Source organism: Trematomus bernacchii, unplaced genomic scaffold (genome assembly GCF_902827165.1).
Source record: "Trematomus bernacchii unplaced genomic scaffold, fTreBer1.1, whole genome shotgun sequence".
Classification (NCBI taxonomy): Eukaryota; Metazoa; Chordata; class Actinopteri; order Perciformes; family Nototheniidae; genus Trematomus; species Trematomus bernacchii.
In genome coordinates, this window is record NW_022987599.1 from 300,217 (window position 1) to 312,607 (window position 12,391).

General features: G+C 40.3%; 1 protein-coding gene across 1 annotated transcript; it reads left to right on the forward strand.

The window, feature by feature from the left end:
* The first annotated feature begins 1,956 nt into the window (after positions 1-1,956).
* LOC117482540 (oxygen-regulated protein 1) lies at positions 1,957-10,883 on the forward strand. The gene is made up of 4 exons (XM_034130661.1): positions 1,957-2,664; positions 4,882-5,041; positions 5,500-9,182; positions 9,237-10,883. Exons 1-4 carry the CDS (start codon positions 1,957-1,959, stop codon positions 10,881-10,883), a joined length of 6,198 nt encoding a protein of 2,065 aa, XP_033986552.1.
* The last annotated feature ends 1,508 nt before the right edge of the window (positions 10,884-12,391 follow it).

A 12,391-nucleotide genomic window follows, 5' to 3' on the forward strand; every position in this document is an offset into this window, starting at 1 on the left:
ATGGTGGATTTCCAATACCTGCTGTGAGGTAAAAGTGCTTCCTTAAGACCTTATTCTACTTCGGGCTGTCAGTAAGTGCGCACACTCTATAACCTAATCCCTATTAGCGCAAGACTTTTCAAATCTGATTATGCAGGCCACTTGCTAACTAGAAACAGGCCTAGCCACCCGTGGTTTCTGTTTAGATACTTCATTTTATCTCAAAAGGTCATATACATTTATTAACTTTCACTGTCTCCATACTCTTCTCTTTAATTCATCTGTTGGTCACTAATCCTTTTCACCCAGTTACTGTCTCACTTATTTCAGAGCAAATAACAAAAGAGAAAAATATGCAATATTAACAATATAACCATCAATTTATGGTTGAATGTTAAACTGAAAAAAGTTAAATCACTCCTTCCTTTGTTATCTTGATATGCTGATAAAGTGTGAGCAAAGATTAGGCAAATTGGTCATGATGTTGCATGTCCAAAAATAGCCCTCAAACGTCGCTGAGAGGCTTTCACCGAGCGCTCAGAGGAATTACGGGTGCTCACTTTGCTGTTGTTTTATCGACTATAATATAGGTGAAATGTGAAAAACATGGTAAGTCTTATCTATTACATTTCTGTTGACATATTTGTTTACAAGTTAGTTTTAAAAAAAAAGATCTACATGGTGTATTTGGTCAGATTTCTTGCTATGTTTCCTGTGTGTGGCCTTCGTCTAAATCTGTGTTTGTATCTAGTTACTTCTTCTGTGGTTCAAAGTAACAAAGGGTTATTATTACTTTTAAATGACTGATGTAGGACCTGTATTGAAACATTATTTAGTATTTAATACAATGGTAAGTATTTTTTTCTTTTTGTTAATTATGCAAGTTATGAAAATATATGATAAACAACAGAGGCTCTGTACCCCTGTTATCTCTTAATGTACAAATTGTGTTCTTTGTTATAGTGCAATGTTTAGAACTATTGATATTATACAACTATAATGTCAATAACCAAAATAATCAAATATTGCATTAATACAAACTACAAAAGACGTTAAATAAAAAATAAATGTAACAGAAAATTGTATGTCATGTATGCATAGCAGCTTTAAATATCATTGTGCAATTATTATTTAGTTTACTATATAGTATATACTATTTATAAATGTCATTTAAACACCACAGTATGACAGCAATTATTTAGCATATGCACATGTGTCTAGTTCACTTTGTTCCTAAACAAACAGTAGATATAGGCTGAATACAGTTGTCTGTTTACCATTCAGAGATGATGATAGCCCTTCATTAACTGAATCTTAACATATAGTCATAATATTTTACTTCTAGCTGAGGGGTTTTGGGGTTTTCCTAGTTCTAATTTTATAAGCAACTACATTTTTTTAAATTTTTTATTTACTTTATTGATTATTTTTAAAATGCTGAATTTAAATGAAAATCTGGCCTTTTACCACGTTAACTTAATAAAATCCGAAAGAAAATGGAGTAACAAACTGGACGATCTTTAAAGGTCACCTATTATGCAAAATCCACTTTTTCATGTCTTTTATACATAAACATGTGTCCCCTCTGTGTAAAGAGATTCTGAAAGTTTCAGGAAAAAAGACCCCCTCTCTTTTTGTCCTGATCCATTTATATAAAAACCTGTCTGAAAATGAGCTGATCAGATTATGGCCACTTTATGATGTCATAACGATTTTTGTGGCTTGTGTAACCATTAGCCAATAACCAACCAAGGTAACACCCGCCCACCTTATCACCTGAATATATTGATGAAAAACAGTATAATAGGGGACCTTTAAGTCAAGTGGTTGCATTTTACTGACAAGCTCTAAAGTCTTCCCAATACTCTATAACTCATTACTCTACCTATAGCATAATAGTACATGCATTGAACAAAGCACACATAAAAACTAATTTGTTTTCTCCCTTATCTTAATTACTAGCCATCCCCACTCAATATGAGCGCCACACCTGTTGAGGAGCCTCCTGCCCAGGAGCCACCTTCCCAGGAGCCCTTTTCCCAGGAGACATCTGCCCAGGAAAGATCCTCTGGCAGTGGGCAGACGTTACCCTTTAGAGCCCTGCAGCCAATCTCTGACCCCTCAGCTTCTAAAAGAGTATGTTTCTACAAAAGCGGTGACTATAAGTTCAGTGGGCATCGCATGGTCATCAATGCCCGCACCTTCAAGTCATTTGATGCCCTCCTGGACGCTCTGTCAAAAAAAGTGCCTCTGCCATTTGGAGTGAGGACCATCACCACACCTCGTGGGACCACTGTGGTTAAGACTTTAGATGACTTACATGACGGGGGATCGTATGTGTGTTCTGACCAGAGACGGGTGAAGCCGATAAACCTGGAAGAAGTGAACCGGCGGCAGGTACCATGGAATACCACCAGACCCCCCAGCGCAGGGCGAAAAAGGCGACAAGGATCCAGGCTTGGTCCGTTAAGAAGAAGAAATGATGTTGTCACCAACATTGTCCCAAAGAGGGTGACCGTAAGGACACCAAAGAGGCTTGTGGTCATCAAAAATAAGGACCCCAATGTTAAACGCACAATCGTGTTGCAGAGAAAAACAGCACCAACATTCGATGCTTTACTCGACTACCTCTCCCAGAGCCTGCTGTTCCCAGTGCTGAAACTCTTCTCTACGGATGGCAGAAGAGTAAGTATGGAAAGCTGAAAAGGGAAAGTGATCGTGGATCATCAATGATAATTAAACAGCTTCTTTTGTGCTATTGGTATTTCTTTACCTGTTCTGCATTACGTTTTCACTGGTAAATATTTGCTTGAATATTGGTTTCTTGATGAGAGTTAGCTGAGAACATAGATACTAGTCATCTTTCCAATCATCATGAAGCTGGAACTAACAGCCTGTTAGCTTAGTTTAGGATAAAGATGTGTAACAGGCAAACAACTAGACTCCACAAAGGTACTGCGACCAGCTGTGTTCTTCGCACCACTCAGTGTAGAACTGCAAAATGTTAGTTTTCCAATGTTTTCTTTTAACAAAATAAGAGACAATGGGGGAAGGTTTAGAGGTGTTTGGAGGAGGATTGTGTTACCTTCAGTTAGAGGCAGGCCAGCTGTTTCGCACGGTGGCCCTGAGCTGAATGCATTGCAAATTAAGAAAACACAAGCAAACATTTCACCTCTTCACCAATTTAACAACACACAAAAACATCAATTTAACTACACATGTACACATTTGAGAAAAAACACTTTAGTTTCCAGGGGACAGAAAAAAGTGATGCACATGGCTGAGACTTCAATAACCTAATAATCCACAAACGGCAAAAACAAGTGTTTCACGTCCCAGTTGTGTGAATCCCTTTTTATTTTTCGTATTCATATTCTCACCCTACTCTCTGCAAAAAAACACATACTGGTATTTAACTAAATGTTTTTTTTATCAAGTCCAAGTAAACCTGATGTTGGAGCCCCTTTGGCTTCAGTAATGTGATGTTATTCTGAGTGAACGACAACACAGGCTCCAGGTTTAGTTACTAGATTTAAAAGAAATCCTTGAGATTTGATTGGATTACTCAAAGTGGTTGCGGTTTAGCAAGGATTGTTGACGTCCACTTACACCTCCCTCAACCAAAAAGGAGGAAAAGAGATTGGTAGAAATTCATGAATGAAACCTCAACCAGATTGTTTGCTAATGTGAACACATTTTCTGCCAGTTGAAATCAAAACACAATAACTTTTTATGATTTCAGCTAGCTACATCACTACTATTATGTTTTTATTTTCAATTAGCACCTTGCCATGAGAATCCATGGCACCTCAGCTGTTGTCCTTGAATGTACTTTCTATTTAAGGAGATTTAAGACTATATTATGTAAATGTCTGGGTTACTAAAATAGAATAGTTTAGTCTGTCTAGCTATAAGCAGATTGACTGAGCTTACTGTATATTGAAGTTTGTTCTTTAAAATCTCAGTTTTAAATATAAAATACCCCAAAAATAGTGTGTGATACTCAGTTAATTTACATGTAACCGCCTTATTTATTATCATTAAAGGTGGGGTAGGTAATTTTGGAGAAACCAGCTCGAGTGCGCTAGAATTTGAAAATACACAGCCGGAAAAAATCTGCCACTTCCTTACAGAGCCCCTCCTCCAACACACACGAACGCGCACATGACCAATGAGGGCACGAGATAAGTTTGTGCACAGATGGAAGTCTGACAGGCAGGTAGGCCATCCAGTTATTTTAGCCGGGCCGGCTAAAATGATTGGTCATACTTTTTACAGTACTACGGCTTCCACAGATGACATTTTTTATGGATTTTTTGCCAAAGCACTTAAGATATTCATTGCTATCGGGATGTTAAGAGCATTCCATGGAATATAACAAAAATTGTATCTCGAGCCGGTTTCTCAAACTTACCTACCCCACCTTTAAATATTATGTTCTTAAATGTAAACTATAAGTAGTATTTCAGGAATACAGAATCAAGGCTCCAACCTTTAAATCTTTAAACATTACTGTATTCTAAGCAGTCCTATAAGGTGCTATCAGAATCTCTACCTCCTAGTGAGTTATCACTCCGTAATCCCTTTTTCCAGGATGTGTCCTTTAACAGGAAGCCTTTTCCAGTTTAAGCTCATGAGTCTCCGTAACCTTTAAAAGCATCCTATTTCTCCAGAAATGCCTCGTTGTCTTTGATGGTCTTTTTATGTTGTTTGTTTTCCAACAATATGTTTCTATCTGGGAGTGTAATATATAAGATTGTTTTATGTTTCATGTGGAACCTAATTGCTGCAGGTCTCCCTTGAAAAAGAGATCTATGATCTCAAGGGACAATCTGGATAAATAAAGGTTTGAAATGAAATGAAATAAGTGCATTTAAAAATGTGTTTGTGTTCTTTTTTCAGATTGATGGTCTTGCAGGACTTATTCTGTGCTCTGGAGTTGTTGTAGCAGCAGGCAGTGAGCCTTTCAGATTAGGAAACTACAGTTCTCAAGGAGCTGGCCAGATGGCTCAAATAATGTACATGGATCCTGTGGAACCCTCTGTGTTGCAGCCCGGAACTGGTGAGTTGTAATCAGTCAATTTACATATTACAATCTTTATGTAAAAGTCCCCGTGCTTATTATACGGTAGGATAGTTTAGACAGTAATTGCAAGTCACCACTCTTATGCTTTAAAACATGTACATTAATCTTATAAACCAATCAAAGCTGTTTAAAGGTCACCTATTCTGCTAAATAATAATAGGGAACCTTTAACTATATAAGATAGTCCTTTAGTTGTTCAAATTGAGAAAAAAATCATGTATAATCTTATTTATTGTGGTAAATTGTGACAGATGTTGGTTTTATTTGTACTGATGTCAGATATAATTTACCCCTTAAAAGTAAATAAAAAAGTAAAAATGTTCCTAAAATATTACTAACAAACCAATATGAATACGCTATGGTGTTTTTATTATATAAAATAACAAAACGTCTCTTTATCTCTCCCCTTTTTCCACAAACACCTTCAACCAAAGACAACAACAAATCTTTCTCGAGTGGAAGAGGCTCAAGGAATTTTTCCCTATCATCAGAGAGATATATTGTCAACCAGATAAACAAGTCCATAAATGGAAGCACAAACGGTCCCTTGAATCAGCACAACCGATCATTTGAAACAGAGGTCGAACATCATCCCACATCCAAGGACAAATGTGGAGCTGGGATGGCTGATAATGACTCTCATACTCGCATTGTACCTCATGATGATGACATTGAAAAGTCTTTCCGTGTCAATCAAGACGGCAGCATGACAGTGGAGATGAAAGTTCGACTGACAATTAAAGAACAGGAGATGCTCCACTGGACTACAACGCTCAGCCGCTCAAGCCTTAGGAATGGGACAGTTAGTGCCTCGGTATCTGAGCCGGGCAACAGCTCACCTGACTCAAACAACACCGTTGCCAAAGAGTCCTCTAGCGTCAGTGAAGATGAATCAAAAGAGAAGAACCATACTTCTAAGATTGGAAAGGGAGTTGGCTTTAATGCTGAGCAAGCATGTGAAGGCTACAATTCTACGGCTTTTAGAAAAACTGGTGTCAAACGAACTCTTACACCAGGTCCTCTGCGCGTTACGAAGAGAGCGTCTCTTGAGAGTGTAAAGACGGTGACAGAATCGGGAGTTCAGGAAAACACCATGGGACATTATTCCTACATAGAGAGGACAGCTGATGGTGAGACGACTGAGGAATACTGCGTTTTAAAACACAGCAGCAGCAGCAGCAACAGGCTAATTCCAAGACCTAGGCAAACAAAGTCTTCAGAAGCAAGCAGCAAAGGCTCGCCCTCCTCCATCAGTTCGTCAGGAGTAGCCGAGGTGCTTCAGATACAGAGTAACGGGATGGAGGTCACAGAGACTGTGATGCATATTTATGAGAGTCAACCCTGCTACGACAACTATTTTGCAAATGACGAATATAGCACAGACGGCGGGCCTTTGCATGGCTCTCCTCCAGAGGCAGAAAGCAAACCGTCATCCAGCAATGATTGTGATATTGATTTTAGCGGGCAGCCACACACCTCTAACTCACTACAAAGACAGAAAGAGGAGATGTTATCATTGTCTTCAGAGCCAATAACTTCAAGAAGTGAGATTACTGCAACAAACTCCCAAATACAGGAAAGAGCAAAAAAAGGCAGTACTCCTAAAAGAGAGACAAAGAAAAAGACAAGTAAAACTGCTCAGAATCCGAAGAGTTCCACTTCAACAAGTGGTTCGGACAAAAAGCAAAAAGAAAGCATAGTTAGCCCCCCAAAAGATAGCAAACATTCATCTACAGACAAGCAGAGCAGCAATACAAGTGTGGTCAGAAATACTCTGAGTTCATCTGAAAGTGCTAAAAGTGGACAAAAGAGTAAAGGAACAGAAAAGCCTCAAATTAAGAAAGTGGGTAAGGGTGAAACAAAGCCTGGGAAAGAGCAAGCTTCATTATTTGACAATGAAAATGTGAGAAAGACCCCGTCTAAGAGACAAAACACAAGTAAAACAGCTGCTAAATTTAATGGCCATAATGTAGATACTCCAACTGTGAGGCCTCAAATGAAGAAGAACATCTCAGACATTTTTCAACCAAAGAAAGCACTGGTGCCAGTCCGAAAGACAATAAGCAAGGCAAAATCCATGAATGAAAAAAACTTTCCATCATCTAAAAAGTCTTTAGTGGTAAATGAGAGTTTTTCAGTACCTACTGTCAGTCCTTCACCCACTGAAATCCACCAATATGTTGAGAACTGGTTAGAGAAAGTCAGCCCAGACCCTGTGCCATACACTGAGGAGGAACTCACAGAGCCTCGGACAAAGGTCGTGTTTCAGATCGGCGATGATTCTGATTCCGATGAAAAGAATGAATGCCAGGCAAATCCAGATGGGTCGCCAAGTGATGACATCGAGAAATCAGTTTCTTGTCTATCAGTACCATATTTGAATGAAGCTACAGCTCAGCGGCACAATGAAAAACCTCTAAGAGGGCTGTGTGCTTCAATGCCCAGTGTTAGAGTGGATCTTGTGTCCAACGAGAACAGATTGAGACCAAACAAATCTGCAGCAATCCTCGGAACAGTTGACAATGAATCACATTCATCGACACCCGAGGGTTTGGACACAAAGGCAAACATAGTACCTCTCCTGCGGGAACTTTACTCTTCGATTCACTGCCTCAAAAGTGCATCTGAAACCAACGTAACATCCAACCTAGAAAGGTCCAGCAGTCTTCCTGATTTCTCAAAACAAGTGGCTGGAGTGTTTGGCTCGTCATGTAAAGCCTTTGTATCATTCTTATCAGTGATGACTCTACGAGACAACCAAAAAACATCAGCGCCGAGAGATGGCAACCAATCGAGCACCTCGGAGGCCTTGCTGATGTTGGAGTCACTGCAAAGAATTTCCGCTACCGAGGACGAGGGAGGGCTGAGGGCAAGTTTGACGGATCTGCACAGCAGAACATCTTCTACCTTCAGAGAACGCTGGAAGGATTTCCAGATTATGAGAGAAAGACTAGAAAGTGAACCAATATCTGTCAAAGCTTCAGAGACAGAATTTGCGCTGGATCTTTCTTCTGAAGGAGGGGATGCGTTCGAAGATATTGAAGAGCTAATGGATGAGTTGAATATGCCACAAGACCTCAGAGCAGAGATTTCTTCAACAATCCACCAAACTAAACGTTTTTACCCTGTAGAGGAGAGCACCTTTGTAGAAACTGAAAGAAAACAGTCAGACTCTGAGGAGGATGTTGAACAATTTGTTCAAGAATGCAACGAAGTAACACAAGAATCACCAGAGCCTGATACTAACTCCATAGCTGAGGACAGTTCTCAGAGAAAACAGGGTCATGATGTTGCAAAGATAGGTACCTTGCAATCACTGTTTTATTCTGAACATGCCAAGGTGAGAACCAAGTCAGAGAAAGAACCTGATCAAGATTCAGAAATATCACAGACAGATGAGCACTTCACAGATGAAGGAAAGGAGGAAGAGGAAGAAGTAGAGGTGGAGAGGGAGCTCACGAATGACAGTGAAGACACTGAAAAGGGAGAAAGGGACGAGGCAGAAGTGGGGGCAGTGACAGTAGTGGGTGATGAAGAGGAGAAAGAATCAGAAGTGAGAAAAGGGTGTTCAGAGGAAGAGGAGGAAGTTGAGGAAGGGACAGAGAACCATATGACAGTGGACGAGGAGGAAGAGGAGGAGACATTAGAAGACATTCAAGAAACAAGAGAGGATGATACTGTTGAGGAAACAGATGAGAGAGAGGGTGAAGGGGAGACAGAGGAAGAGGGGGAGGAGGAGGAGGGGGTTGATGAGGAAGAGAGGGGGGAGGAATGGATAACTGAAGAGAGGCAAGGGGAAGAGATTGAAGAAGAGGCAGATGGGGTTATTGAGGAGTCGGATAAAGGAGAGGAAGCAGAACATAGATTTGAAGAGATGGAGGAAGAGGAGGAAGAAGAAGAAGCAACAGACTCAGTTACTGTGGAAGATGTAGAGGAGGGGGTTATACAGGAGGGGGGGGAGGAGGAGGAAGAGGAGGAAGAGGAGGAAGAAGAAGAAGCAACAGACTCAGTTACTGTAGAAGATGTAGAGGAGGGGGTTATACAGGAGGAGGGGGAGGAAGAGGAGGAAGAGGAAGAAGCAACAGACTCAGTTACTGTGGAAGATGTAGAGGAGGGGGTTATACAGGAGGGGGAGGGGGAGGAGGGATGTGATGATGTTTTTAGGGAAAAGGAAGAAGACCACATCGAAGTGGTAAGCGAGGAAAACAATGAGGAGGAAGATGAGGGGGGGAAAGATAGATCTCAACAGACGGTGGAGGATGGTGAGGAAGAAACATGTGACGAGGGTGAGGAGAGCATGAACGAGTTAAAAGAAACTAGTCTCGAGGAAGAATCCGAGGAAGAGAAAGACGTTGTGGAGGAGATTGAAGAACATATAAGAACAGAGCAAATGCTCGATGAAGAGGAGAGGGAAGATGATGAAGAAGATGATAGTAATGCGGTACATGAGGGGGTTGAGGTGCTGGAGGAAAATGCTACTGATGAAGCAGACATTATTGCTGTGGACAGAGATTGTAAAAACCTGCTAGAGGAGGCCTCGTATTTGCTGTCGCAGAGCAGCTGTGATGAAGCACATGCAGATTCAAAGGTAACAGAAGCTAACACTGAATCATCAACCAAACATTCCTCTGAGGGCCGGTGTGAGGATGATAAAGGTAATGGGACAGACACTGTTCATGAACTTGAAACCGACGAGGGAGGGGAGCCTCAGGAACACCCAGTGGAGATATCACAGGAATTGCTTGACTTTGTTAACAACGCCCTGAAGTGCTCTTCACTTAAATTCACGTACGACACTCTGGGGAAAATCAGGATCGAGCCAGATAATGCTAGAGTAACACAAACTAAAACTGTTGTCCCAATATATAACAAGGATCCTTCATATGGCTTAAAGCGTCTGCCATCCCCCACCACCTCAGATTTGTCCGATTACAGGCCAGAATCGTCGGAGAGTGGTGGATATAAAACTCAAGATTCGGTAGATATTGTCACAGAGAGCGGAGAAGAGGTTTCTCCAGGCTGCACCCCTGAGGGGAGAACACATGTCAAGGGAGCCAACTCCGACCTTTCTGTTCACAGTAATATAGAAGTTTCGCCGAATTCTCAAATAAAAAGTGTGGGAAGTTCATCCTCTGATATCTCAGGCAGTAAAATCTCAAAGGAGGACCTGTCGTATTTCAGTGCTGGAAGCTCACAAAAGGTCGACGCTGATAATGCCGCAGAGTGCATGTCTTCAACGCCGCAGAAGGACTCACCTGAAGGGGTTTTGATCGACCAAGGTAGATGGCTGCTCAAAGAGAATCACCTCATCCGAAAATCTCCTCCAGTCTTGCTGGGAATGTACGGTGAGTTAGATAGCACGTCTATCGACACAGGTGACGAAAACAATTGCGCGGATGTCCCGTCCCAGCAAGACCTTCTTGCAGCCATTTCCTCATCAGAGCTCGAGGAGATGGCGAAGCCTCTAACTCCAAAGTGCACCTACTACAACATGCCACATGGAAGCGATTCTGACCCCTTTTTGGAGGATTTCAGTGAACAAAGTAGGGGGAAAGATGCAAGCAGTGACAAAGGGAGAGGCTTCAGGGTATCACCTACAATTGACACTTCCAGAACCTGGACCAGAAAAAATGGTAGTCTTTCTTCATTTGCATCAGTTGAGTTTAAATATCCAGACAGAAAAGTCCATCCTGAGGGAGAGTCCTCGGCTGGGACAATGGCAAGACCGACCTCTAGTGGAGGAGGGAATGTATTGCAGGCACAGGACTCCCTTGACAGACTACGAATGAGATGTGGCGAATACTGTCCCATACTATAGAACGAAAAAGTAGACAAAAAACGGTGTCAATGGACCTACATACTGTATGTGTGGTGGTTGAAGAGAGTTGTGCCTCTTATTAGTTAATGTCAAAATAACAGTAGCAGCAACTACAAACGTTTTGGGTTACTGATTCAGTGCTCCTGACTTTACATAACTGTATAAAGTGTTGTTACAAGTATTAAAGGTGATCATTTTCTTATTGAATATAATGCAATACATCAGATACTATTATGCCAAGTAAACCAGATTATTCTGATAGGTATATTTGATTTTATCGCTGTCTGGGTTCTTTATCTGTGTGCAATGCATGTTTCAGGCATCAAACAGGCACATACTGTGTGGCATTTGAGATCTGATTATTCTGTGCAAACAAAATTCCTTAATTCATAACAAATTTCAGATGTCTTTAGCTGTAAGATTTTTGATTTAATAAAGCATGTTTCATTTTTTAAATTGTGTTGTGTAACTGTTAGAAAGGGGCTTCAATCCAACTCAACTCAACTCAACTCAACAAGGCTGTGTTCTGTTTCAGTGCATCATAACACATTTTTTCTTAGACTTTGGAAAGCTCCATACAGATTCACAGTAGGCAATGGGCTGAGAAGTACTACATGACAGGTGCATTTAAAAGCACTTCATTTATAGGAGGATCGGGTGTGTTTATTCACATTGTCTGTTAGTTTAGCATACTTCACTTAGCATAATTTAGTATCTGATTAAGATTCATCTTAAGACTTATAACCATCAGTCTTAAGATCTAGAGGTGGAAGAAGTATTCAGATCTTGTAGTAAAAGTCATTGTTTATTGTTCTTTTTTTATATTATTTCTTTGTTTTGTGTAATTATTGAATTCTTTATTTTTTTATACAAGACATTTCTCCAACACACATTCCCACCAAAAATACAGTGTTGATGGATGGTTACACATTTGAAACATACTGCCATACTCGGGATTTATGGTCTGCTGCTTAGATCTGTATTTACTAAATCTTTCGGAGGTGGTGGAGCGTCCTTCGGAGGTTTGTGATTGCTAACATTATTTTACCCAGGCACAACCACACCTACGTCTTGTATTGATGTTTGAAATGCTTTATTTGTATCATTTTTTATTTAATGTTTTTATTTAATATTATTTATTACATTTGTATTAATATTTTATTTATTAGACATTTTTTGGGGATATTTTTATTGTTACCCATTTTTATTTAAAATATAATATTTGATACAACTTGATTACATGAAAATATGATTTCCTGTTAATTGTTTAGAGTTATTCTAAGGCTTTACTCATTGGGAACTCAGTATAAGAAAGAGCACACTGTTGAGATGTCATATCTGCCTGTTTTACACACTTTGACCAACAGGGGGGTTTGTGCTCAAATGAAGCCTCACGAGATGAACCCTTGAGCGAACCAATTGGCTGGAAAGCTTCAAAGCTTCATAAGGCTTCATCTCGCCATCACTAGTTACTTAACACAACTGTTAATATGTCTAAGTGCATAATT